Genomic DNA, 13,221 nt, shown 5'->3' on the forward strand with positions numbered 1-13,221 from the left:
CGCCCCCTGTGTTGCATGTCATGTTGGCCCCGCCCCCTGTGTCCTTCATTGTCTGCACTTCACTTCAGGCTGCAGAGTTAAAGAGTTGCATTCGAGATGTTTCTGCTGCTGCTGCTCGTCTTCGTGCCTCTAGTTCTGGTTCTGGTGCAGCACGAATACTGGACTCCAGTACCTGCTGGCATCAAGCAGCCTTGGAAGCTGAGGACGCTGCAACTTTCCTACTTTGTCGTCAGCACAGGGGTGACTTTTTTTCTTTTCTTTTTATTACTTCTCAACTTTGCTCCTTTTTTTACTCAACTACAGCTTCTCTGCTTTGTCGTCTTCAGCGGGGTGACTTTGCACCAACATTTATTACAATAATATCTATTACAACAACATTTATTACAATAACATTTACTACAACAACATGTATTACAGTAACATTTATTACAGTAACATTCATTACAATAACATTTACTACAACAACATATATTACAGTAATATGTATTACAGTAACATTTATTACAACATATATTACAGTAATATGTATTACAGTGACATTTATGACAATAACATTTACTACAACATATATTACCGAAACTTTTATTACAATAACATTTACTACAACATATATTACATTAATATGTATTACAGTAACATTTATTACAATAACATTTACTACAACAACATATATTACCAAAACATTTATTACAATAACATTTACTACAACAACATATATTACAGTAATATGTATTACAGTAACATTTATTACCGAAACATTTATTACAATAACATTTACTACAACAACATATATTACAGTAATATGTATTACAGTAGCATTTATTACAATAACATTTATTACAATAACATTTACTACAACATATATTACAGTAACATTTATTACAATAACATTTACTACAACAACATATATTACAGTAACATTTATTACAATAACATTTACTACAACAACATATATTACAGTAATATGTATTACAGTAACATTTATTACAATAACATTTACTACAACAACATCTATTAAAGTAATATTTATTACAATAATATTTACTACAACAACATATATTACAGTAATATGTATTACAGTAACATTTATTACAATAACATTTACTACAACAAGATATTTTACAGTAATATGTATTACAGTAACATTTATTACAATAACATTTACTACAACAAATATTACAATAACATTTACTACAACAACATATATTAAAGTAATATTTATTACAATAATATTTACTACAACAACATATATTACAGTAATATGTATTACAGTAACATTTATTACAATAACATTTACTACAACAAGATATTTTACAGTAATATGTATTACAGTAACATTTATTACAATAACATTTACTACAACAAATATTACAATAACATTTACTACAACAACATATATTAAAGTAATATTTATTACAATAATATTTACTACAACAACATATATTACAGTAATATGTATTACAGTAACATTTATTACAATAACATTTACTACAACAAGATATATTACAGTAATATGTATTACAGTAACATTTATTACAATAACATTTACTACAACAACATATATTACAGTAATATGTATTACAGTAACATTTATTACAGTAACATTTACTACAACAACATATATTACAGTAATATGTACTACAGTAACATTTATTACAATAACATTTACTACAGCAACATGTATTACAGTAACATTTACTACAACAACATTTATTACAATAACATTTACTACATTTATTACAATAACATTTACTACAACAACATATATTAAAGTAATATTTATTACAATAATATTTTTTACAACATTTATTACAGCAACATTTATTACAATAACATGTGCTACAGTAATATTTCTTTAAAAAAATATTACAGCAACATTTATTAAAGTTACATTTATTACAATAACAATTATTACACCAGCATGTATTACAGTAACATATATTTAAACAACATTTATTACAATAAAATGTATTACAATAATATTTATTACAATAACAATTATTACACCAACGTGTATTACATTAACATACATTGAAACAACATGTATTACAATTATATTTATTACAATAACAATTATTAGACCAACCTGTATTACAGTAACATATATTGAAACAACATTTATTACAGCTACATTTTTACAACATTTATTACAATAACATTTATAAAAATACCGTTTATTACAGCAACATTTATTACAGCAACAATTACTACAGCAACATTTATTATAATACAATTTCTTACATTTCTTACAAAAACATTTATTTCAGAAACATTTATTACAATAACATGTGTTCCAGTAACATTTAGTACAAAAATATTACAGTGACATTTATTACAATAATATTTGTTACAACAACAAGTATCACAGTAACATATATTGAAGCAACATTTATTACAATAACATGTATCACAGCAGCATTTATTAAAATAATATTCATTACAGCAGCATTTATTACAGCAACAATTATTACAGTAACATTTACTACAGCAACATATATTACAGCAAAATGTATTCTTGTAACATTTATTACAGCAACATTTACTACAACATTTATTACATCAATATTTATCACAGTAATATTTATTACAGCAACATTAATTACAGAAACAAGATGACTGGTGCTAATTTTTGCAAATTTTTACTTGCTGTGTTTTGGCACTATAGGGAAATATTAATAATGATGAAGATGTACATGTCTCTTATTAGAAAACATCAAAGTCAATAGTGATTTTACATTCATGTGAGGTTATAATGTCTTGTTTACTTTTGCAATACGTGAGTTTATAATGTCGTTTTACATTTGCCATATGTGAGTTTAGTGTGGAATGGGATTCTTGCAACAGGGCCTGCAGCTCAAGGTTAAAGGTTAATTCCACCAGTGTTGAGCAACACGACACTCCATTCAGTTTGAACACAATCAAATCCATTAAAGTGTATTTGTATGGCACCTTACGACATCACAATGTGCTTAACAGGACAAACAGGTTAAAAAAGAAGTCAAAACAGGGTAAAAAGAGGTCAGAAACTTAAAAAAAAGCCCATATCGCGAAGCTCATGTCATGTTTTACCCTGCAGTATTTTTCAATTATTATTACGTATATCTAGCTTGTGTGCTATTGTGTGCTTATCTGTTGTGTAGCTGCGAGTTCCTAGTAGCCTTTAGTCTAGCATGTTTATCTTTTGAAATGGTGTGCTTATTGGAGGACATTAAAGGCAGTGTTTCCCATAAACTGCCAAGATACCTGTGGGGGCGTGGCTATGGGTGTGGCTATGGGCGTGGTCACCATGACATCAAGTAATTTGCATAATTTACTACAATGATATGATTTTGTCTAAAAAGACTCAAAAAATGTATACTTACTAATTAATAACAGTTTGTTTTAAACGTCCATCCATCCATCCATTTTACAATATAATTACAACACTTTATGTACATATTTATATACAGATTTGAACAATAAGTTATTCACTGAAATATATTAATTGTGGTTCTCACAAAAAATATATCTTATAAAATATAAAAGCTAAAATGTCTCATAAAGCTCTGCCCCTTTAATTAGTGCATACTAAATAATTTAACTTTAGCCTACTACTACAAGCATATTATTTACCAGCAACATAAAGTGAAACAGAGGCAGAGGAGTCCTGCCACAGTCAGTAACAAATAAACAGAACACAGTAGTGGTGGTAGATAGACACAGAGCTTCATCAAACATCTGATCCACTGAACAAAGAGCTCCAAAAATCTTGAACTTTAGACTGCCATCAGTTTTACTCCCTACACTTAACCATGTGTTTCCTACTGCCTGCAGACTTTGCACCCTTTGTTATATACACATGTTGTGTTTCTAATATAAATACATTTAATAAAGTCAAATACTAATAAGGCAACAAGAGAAGTATCCTACACTTAAAAACAGAATACAATGATTTGCAAATCCCTTTCAACTTATATTCAATTCAATAGACTGCAAAGACAAGATATTTAATGTTCGAACTGAGAAACTTTATTTTTTTTTTTTAATAATCATTAACTTAGAATTTAATGGCAGCAACACATTGCAAATAAGTTGTCACAGGGGCATTTTTACCACTGTGTTACATGGCCTTTCCTTTTAACAACACTCAGTAAACATTTGGGAACTGACAAGACCAATTTTTTAAGCTTTTCAGGTGGAATTATTTCCCATTCTTGCTTGATGTACAGCTTAAGTTGTTCAACAGTCCGGGGGTCTCCCTTGTGGCATTTTAGGCTTCATAATGCCCCACACATTTTCAATGGGAGACAGGTCTGGACTACAGGCAGGCCAGTGTAGTACCCGCACTCTTTTACTATGAAGCCACGCTGTTGTAACACCTGGGTTGGCAATGTCTTGCTGAAATAAGCAGGGGCGTCCATGATAACGTTGCTTGGATGGCAACATATGTTGCTCCAAAACCTGTATGTACCTTTCAGCATTAATGGCGCCTTCACAGATGTGTAAGTTACCCATGTCTTGGGCACTAATACACCCCAATACCATCACACATGCTGGCTTTTGAACTTTGCGCCTATAACAATCCGGATGGTTCTTTTCCTCTTTGGTCCGGAGGACACCACGTCCGCAGTTTCCAAAAAACAATTTGAAATGTGGACTCGTCAGACCACAGAACACTTTTCCACTTTGTATCAGTCCATCTTAGATGAGCTCGAGCCCAGCAAAGCCGGCGGCGTTTCTGGGTGTTGTTGATAAATGGGTTTCGCTTTGCATAGTTGAGTTTTAACTTGCACTTACAGATGTAGCAAGCAAAAATAGTTACTGACAGTGGTTTTCTGAAGTGTTCCTGAGCCCATGTGGTGATATCCTTTACACACCGATGTCGCTTTTTGATGCAGTACCGCCTGAGGGATGGAAGGTGCGTAATATCACGGCTTACGTGCAGTGATTTCTCCAGATTCTCTGAACCTTTTGATGATATTACGGACCGTAGATGTTGAAATCCCTAAATTCCTTGCAATAGCTGGTTGAGAAATGTTGTTCTTAAACAATTTGCTCACGCATTTGTGGACAAAGTGGTGACCCTCGCCCCGTCCTTGTTTGTGAACGACTGAGCATTTCATGGAAGCTACTTTTATACCCAATCATGGCACCCACCTGTTCCCAATTAGCCTGTTCACCTGTGGGATGTTCCAAATAAGTGTTTGATGAGCATTCCTCAACTTTCTCACTCTTTTTTGCCACTTGTGCCAGCTTTTTTAAAACATGTCGCAGGCATCAAATTCAAATGAGCTAATATTTGCAAAAAAATAAAGTTTTCCAGTTCGAAGGTTAGGTATCTTGTCTTTGCAGTCTGTTCAATTGAATCGTTGTGTTCTGTTTTTATTTACTATTTACACAACGTGACAACTTCACCGGTTTTGGGGTTTGTGTTGGGAAATGGTGTTAGATGTAAATATAAACGGAATACAATGATTTGCAAATCATTTTCAACCCATATTCAGTTGAATATGTTACAAAGACAACATATTTGATGTTCAAACTCATAAACATTTTTTTTTTTGCAAATAATAATTAACTTTAGAATTTGATGCCAGCAACACGTGACAAAGAAGTTGGGAAAGGTGGCAATAAATACTGATAAAGTTGAGGAATGCTCATCAAACACTTATTTGGAACATCCCACAGGTGTGCAGGCAAATTGGGAACAGGTGGGTGCCATGATTGGGTATAAAAGTAGATTCCATGAAATGCTCAGTCATTCACAAACAAGGACGGGGCGAGGGTCACCACTTTGTCAACAAATGCGTGAGCAAATTGTTGAACAGTTTAAGAAAAACCTTTCTCAACCAGCTATTGCAAGGAATTTAGGGATTTCACCATCTACGCTCCGTAATATCATCAAAGGGTTCAGAGAATCTGGAGAAATCACTGCACGTAAGCAGCTAAGCCCGTGACGTTCGATCCCTCAGGCTGTACTGCATCAACAAGCGACATCAGTGTGTAAAGGATATCACCACATGGGCTCAGGAACACTTCAGAAACCCACTGTAGGTAACTACAGTTGGTCGCTACATCTGTAAGTGCAAGTTAAAACTCTCCTATGCATGGCGAAAACCGTTTATCAACAACACCCAGAAACGCCATCGGCTTCGCTGGGCCTGAGCTCATCTAAGATGGACTGATACAAAGTGGAAAAGTGTTCTGTGGTCTGACGAGTCCACATTTCAAATTTTTTTGGGAAATTGTGGACGTCGTGTCCTCCGGACCAAAGAGGAAAAGAACCATCCGGATTGTTCTAGGCGCAAAGTTGAAAAGCCAGCATGTGTGATGGTATGGGGGTGTATTAGTGCCCAAGACATGGGTAACTTACACATCTGTGAAGGCACCATTAATGCTGAAAGGTACATACAGGTTTTGGAGCAACATATGTTGCCACCCAAGCAACGTTACCATGGACGCCCCTGCTTATTTCAGCAAGACAATGCCAAGCCACGTGTTACATCAACGTGGCTTCATAGTAAAAGAGTGCGGGTACTAGACTGGCCTGCCTGTAGTCCAGACCTGTCTCCCATTGAAAATGTGTGGCGCATTATGAAGCCTAAAATAGCACAACGGAGACCCCCGGACTGTTGAACAACTTAAGCTGTACATCAAGCAAGAATGGGAAAGAATTCCACCTGAGAAGCTTCAAAAATGTGTCTCCTCAGTTCCCAAACGTTTACTGAGTGTTGTTAAAAGGAAAGGCCATGTAACACAGTGGTGAACATGCCCTTTCCCGACTACTTTGGCACGTGTTGCAGCCATGAAATTCTAAGTTGATTATTATTTGCACAAAAAAAAAAAAATTATGAGTTTGAACATCAAATATGTTGTCTTTGTAGTGCATTTAATTGAATATGGGTTGAAAAGGATTTGCAAATCATTGTATTCTGTTTATATTTACATCTAACACAATTTCCCAACTCATATGGAAACGGGGTTTGTAGAATAAATGTTTGATTCCAAAAGAAATGTTTCAAATGATCTTCCAGGCCTTCCTGTTGGAGCGTGTGGGCGTGGGCCACCACATCCCGTTGATTCGATGGTATTTCAATGGCGTGGAGCGCGTCATGAAGAACTTGACGTCCGAGCAGGACAAGAAGGTCTTGAGGGTCAGCGACGTGACGTTCGACGGCGTCCCCGTGCGAGTTTACGAGCCCTGTGGCGGTGAGGGGCGTGGTCTGAAGAGAGGCCTGCTGTTCTTGCACGGTGGAGGCTGGACTTTCGGCAGCGCCAGTAAGTTTCTCGCTTTGGACTTCCTGTGCGGGCCGGGTAATGAAATCATGTATTTTTGTTGGGTAACAGAGGAAGGTTCCTGCGACGCAAACAACAGAATGACCGCCAAGCAGCTCCACGCCGTTTTGGTCTCCGTGGAGTAAGTCCGAGTCCCGCTGGAAGACCAGATACGTTCAAGTCCTACCGTGTTGTCCTTTCAGGTATGGTCTTTACCCGGAGGCACAATTCCCCACGCAGTATCTGGACTGCCTCGCCGCCGCCAAGCACTTCCTGTCGCCGGAGGTGCTCGCCAAGTACGGCGTGGACCCGTGTCGTGTGGGCGTGTCCGGGGACAGCGCGGGCGGCAACCTGGCGGCAGCGGTTGCTCAAGAGGTACGCGGGAATTGAACTATGGGGCACTATTGTGAGGACCATCATAAAAGCTATTCATAATTCTAGAACTTTCTACAGAACCCAAAAGCAGTGAAGTTGTCACGTTGTGTAAATGGTAAATAAAAAGAGAATACAATGATTTGCAAATCCTTTTCAACTTATATTTAATTGAATAGACTGCAAAGACAAGATATTTCATGTTCGAACTGGTAAACTTTGTTATTTTTTGCAAATATTAGCTCATTTGGAGTTTAATGCCTGCAACATGTTTCAAAAAAGCTGGCACAAGTGGCAAAAAAGAGTGAGAAAGTGGAGGAATGCTCATCAAACACTTATTTGGAACATCCCACAGGTGAACAGGCTAATTGGGAACAGGTGGTTGCCATGATTGGGTATAAAAGCAGCTTCCATGAAATGCTCAGTCGTTCACAAACAAGCGAATTGCTTAAGAACAACATTTCTCAACCAGCTCTTGCAAGGAATTTAGGGATTTCACCATCAACGGTACGCAATGTCATCAAAAGGTTCAGGGAATCTGGAGAAATCACTGCACGTAAGCGGCAAGGCTGAAAACCAACATTGAATGTCTGTGACCTTGGATCCCTCAGGCGGCACTGCATCAAAAAGCCACATCCGTGTGTAAAGGATATCACCACATGGGCTCAGGAACACTTCAGAAAACAACAAATTCACAAACAAGGATGGGGCGACGGTCACCACTTTGTGAACAAATGCGTGAGCAAATTGTTTAAGAACAACATTTCTCAACCAGCTATTGCAAGGAATTTAGGGATTTCACTATCTGCAGTCCATGATATCATCAAAAAGTTCAGAGGATCTGGAGAAATCACTGCACGTAAGCGGCAAGGCCCGTGACCTTTGATCCCTCAGGCTGTACTGCATCAAAAAGCGACATCAGTGTGTAAAGGATATCACCACATGGGCTCAGGAACACTTCAGAAAACCACTGTCAGTAACCACAGTTGGTAGCTACATCTGTAAGTGCAAGTTAAAGCTCTACTATGCAAAGCCAAAGCCATTTATCAACAACACCCAGAAACGCCGCCGACTTCGCTGGGCCCGAGCTCATCTAAGATGGACTGATACAAAGTGGAAAAGTGTTCTGTGGTCTGACGAGTCCACATTTCAAATTGTTTTTCGAAACTGTGGACGTCGTGTCCTCCGGACCAAAGAGGAAAAGAACCATCCGGACTGTTATAGGCGCGAAGTTGATTAGCCAGCATCTGTGATGGTAAGTGTCAGGTTCAAACACCGAACTACAGTATCTATTAAATAGGACAAGAAGCAAGGAATCAAACAGAGACAGGATTCAATTTAGCTCATGAGGAGAGCGCGTGCACTTGCACCCTCGTACAATGTCGCCCCACGCTCTGAGGAAAGGGTTCCACACGCCTCCTCGTTTATTTGGGCATTTTCTGATTACATAGCTGCAGCTGCTTCCAAGGGGAGGGGGTCATAAACAGCTGCTGCACTCGGTCATAAGCAGTTCAAAGACGCCCCTGCTTATTTCAGCAAGACAATGCCTACCACGGGGCTTAGTAGTAAAAGAGTGCGAGTACTAGACTGGCCTGCCTGTAGTCCAGACCTGTCTCCCGTTGAAAATGTGTGGCGCAATATGAAGCCTAAAATACCACAACGGAGACCCCCGGACTGTTGAACAACTTAAGCTGTACATCAAGCAAGAATGGGAAAGAATTCCACCTGAGAAGCTTCAAAAATGTGTCTCCTCAGTTCCCAAACGAGTGTTGTTAAAAGGAAAGGCCATGTAACACAGTGGTAAAAATGCCCCTGCGACAACTTTTTTGCAATGTGTTGCTGCCATTAAATTCTAAGTTTATGATTATTTGCAAAAAAAAACAAAGTTTCTCAGTTGTAACATTAAATAATAATAATAATAATAATAATAGATTTTATTTGTAAAAAGCACTTTACATTGAGTAAACGCTTCCGTCAGTCTACCCCAGGGCAGCTGTGGCTACGAAAGTAGCTTACCACCACCAGGTGTGAATGAATGATGGGTTTTTAATAGGGATGTCCGATAATGGCTTTTTGCCGATATTCCGATATTGTCCAACTCTTTAATTACCGATACCGATATCAACCGATACGATATCAACCGATATATGCAGTCGTGGAATTAACACATTAGTATGCCTAATTTGGACAACCAGGTATGGTGAAGATAAGGTAATTTTTTTAAAAAAATAGTAAAATAAGATAAATAAATTAAAAACATTTTCTTGAATAAAAAAGAAAGTACAACAATATAAAAACAGTTACATAGAAACTAGTAATGAATGAAAATGAGTAAAATTAACTGTTAAAGGTTAGTACTATTAGTGGACCAGCAGCACGCACAATCATGTGTGCTTACGGACTGTATCCCTTGCAGACTGTATTGATATATATTGATATATAATGTAGGAACCAGAATATTAATAACAGAAAGAAACAACCCTTTTGTGTGAATGAGTGTAAATGGGGGAGGGAGTTTTTTTGGGTTGGTGCACTAATTGTAAGTGTATCTTGTGTTTTTTATGTTGATTTAATAAAAAAAAACAAAAAACAAAAAAAAACGATACCGATAATAAAAAACCGATACCGATAATTTCCGATATTACATTTTAACGCATATATCGGCCGATAATATCGGCAGGCCGATATTATTGGACATCTCTAGTTTTTAACATGTAAAGTGACTTTGGCTACTTAGAAAAGCGCTATATAAATCCCAGGTATTATTATTAAACAACCTCAATGAAAATAAAAAGATATAAAAAATAAAAATAAAAACTAGAACAGCAAAATATCTAAAACTAGTATGCATATATCTAAAAAAAAAAAGGCTTTTAAAAAAAAAAGGGTTTTCAAGCCTTTTTTAAAAGCATCCACAGTCGCACGCACAATCATGTGTGCTTACGGACTGTATCCCTTGCAGACTGTATTGATATATATTGATATATAATGTAGGAACCAGAATATTAATAACAGAAAGAAACAACCCTTTTGTGTGAATGAGTGTAAATGGGGGGAGGGAGGTTTTTTGGGTTGGTGCACTAATTGTAAGTGTATCTTGTGTTTTTTATGTTGATTTAATAAAAAAAATAAAAATAAAAATAAATAAAAAACGATACCGATAATAAAAAAACGATACCGATAATTTCCGATATTACATTTTAACGCATATATCGGCCGATAATATCGGCAGGCCGATATTATCGGACATCTCTAGTTTTTAACATGTAAAGTGACTTTGGGTACTTAGAAAAGCGCTATATAAATCCCAGGTATTATTATTAAACAACCTCAATGAAAATAAAAAGATATAAAAAATAAAAACTAGAACAGCAAAATATCTAAAACTAGTATGCATATATCTAATAAAAAAAAGGCTTTTTTAAAAAGAAGGGTTTTTAAGCCTTTTTTAAAAGCATCCACAGTCTGTGGTGCCCTCGGGTGGTCAGGGAGAGCGTTCCACAGACCGGGAGCGGCGGAGCAGAAATAAATATCTTGTCTTTGCAGCCTATTCAATTGAATATACACTACCGTTCAAAAGTTTGGGGTCACATTGAAATGTCCTTATTTTCAATGAAGATAACTTTAAACTAGTCTTAACTTTAAAGAAATACACTCTATACATTGCTAATGTGGTAAATGACTATTCTAGCTCCAAATGTCTGGTTTTTGGTGCAATATCTACATAGGTGTATAGAGGCCCATTTCCAGCAACTATCACTCCAGTGTTCTAATGGTACAATGTGTTTGCTCATTGGCTCAGAAGGCTAATTGATGATTAGAAAACCCTTGTGCAATCATGTTCACACATCTGAAAACAGTTTAGCTCGTTACAGAAGCTACAAAACTGACCTTCCTTTGAGCAGATTGAGTTTCTGGAGCATCACATTTGTGGGGTCAATTAAACGCTCAAAATGGCCAGAAAAAGAGAACTTTCATCTGAAACTCGACAGTCTATTCTTGTTCTTAGAAATGAAGGCTGTTCCACAAAATTGTTTGGGTGACCCCAAACTTTTGAACGGTAGTGTACGTTGAACGGGATTTGCAAATCATTGTATTCTCTTTTTATTTACCTTTTACACAAGGTGACAACTTCACTGCTTTTGGGTTGTGTACAAGAATCCTCTCTAATGCTTTCTTTATAGGAGGAGAAGATATTAGCTTTGATATTTCCCTCCAAACATATTCACATTGCTCCTTTTTGGAACACGTTTGCTCTCACAGATCTCCGGCGATGACAACACGGGCGTGAAATTCAGCGCGCAGGCGTTGATCTACCCGGCGCTCCAAGCCGTGGACTTCAACACGCCGTCTTATCGGCAGAACCGAGACGTGCTGATGCTCTCCAGGTCGCTCATGGTGGACTTCTGGCTGCAGTACCTCGGCCAGGACCGCTCCTTCAAGGACCACTTCCTGTCCAACCGCCACCAGGCGGCCGTGTTGCCGCAGCTCAGGGCGCTGGTCGACTGGACCGCCCTCCTGCCGCCCAGGTACACGGACGGCCACGAGCTACTTTCGCCGCACGGCCAAACACCGAGCGAGAGGTTGGGGGCGTCGGGTCTGCAGGATGTGCGTGCGGCGCCCCTGCTGGCGAGCTCGGAGGCGCTGGCCAGGTGCCCTCGGGCGTACGTGGTGACGTGCGAGTACGACGTGCTGAGAGACGACGGGCTCATGTACGCACGCCGCTTGAGGGACGCGGGCGTGGCGGTGACGGCCGACCATTACGAGGACGGCTTTCACGGGTGCTTCACCCTCACCTTGGTTCCTTTCCGCTTTGACTTGGGAGTGAAGACGTTCAGACGTTACATTCAATGGCTCCATGACAACTTGTAAATAGTGATGTCCGATAATGGCTTTTTGCCGATATCCGATATTCCGATATTGTCCAACTTTTTAATTACCGATACCGATATCAACCGATACCGATATCAACCGATATATGTAGTCGTGGAATTAACACATTATTATGCCTAATTTGGACAACCAGGTATGGTGAAGATAAGGTACTTTTCTTAAAAATTAGTAAAATAAGATAAATTAAAAACATTTTCTTGAATAAAAAAGAAAGTACAACAATATAAAAACAGTTACATTTGGAGAAGGCGTATGACCGCGTCCCTCGGGAGATCTTGTGGGAGGTGCTGAGGGAGTACGGAGTGAGGGGAACCCTGCTGAGGGCCATCCAATCTCTGTACAACCAAAGCGAGAGTTGTGTCCGGGTGCTTGGATGTAAGTCGGATCCGTTTCCAGTGGGGGTTGGTCTCCGCCAGGGCTGCGCTCTGTCACCTATCCTGTTTGTGATTTTCATGGACAGGATTTCTAGGCGGAGTCGTGGCCATGGCGGAGAGGGTATACGTCTCGGGGGGCTAAAGGTTGCATCACTGCTGTTTGCAGATGATGTGGTCCTGATGGCACCTTCGGTTCGTGACCTTCAGCTCTCACTGGATCGGTTCGCAGCCGAGTGTTCAGCGGCTGGAATGAGGATCAGCATCTCCAAATCTGAGGCCATGATTCTCAGCAGGAAACCGATGGTTTGTACAGTCCGGGTAGGGGACA

General features: G+C 38.3%; 1 protein-coding gene across 1 annotated transcript; it reads left to right on the forward strand.

Annotated features, from left to right (window-relative positions):
* Nucleotides 1-82: 82 nt before the first annotated feature.
* LOC133646111 (neutral cholesterol ester hydrolase 1-like) lies at nt 83-12,498 on the forward strand. The gene is made up of 5 exons (XM_062041133.1): nt 83-240; nt 7,014-7,257; nt 7,327-7,396; nt 7,458-7,629; nt 11,890-12,498. Exons 1-5 carry the CDS (start codon nt 97-99, stop codon nt 12,496-12,498), a joined length of 1,239 nt encoding a protein of 412 aa, XP_061897117.1. The 5' UTR covers nt 83-96.
* Nucleotides 12,499-13,221: the final 723 nt, after the last annotated feature.

The sequence above is a fragment of the Entelurus aequoreus genome, linkage group LG03, assembly GCF_033978785.1.
Source record: "Entelurus aequoreus isolate RoL-2023_Sb linkage group LG03, RoL_Eaeq_v1.1, whole genome shotgun sequence".
NCBI classification, from domain to species: domain Eukaryota; kingdom Metazoa; phylum Chordata; class Actinopteri; order Syngnathiformes; family Syngnathidae; genus Entelurus; species Entelurus aequoreus.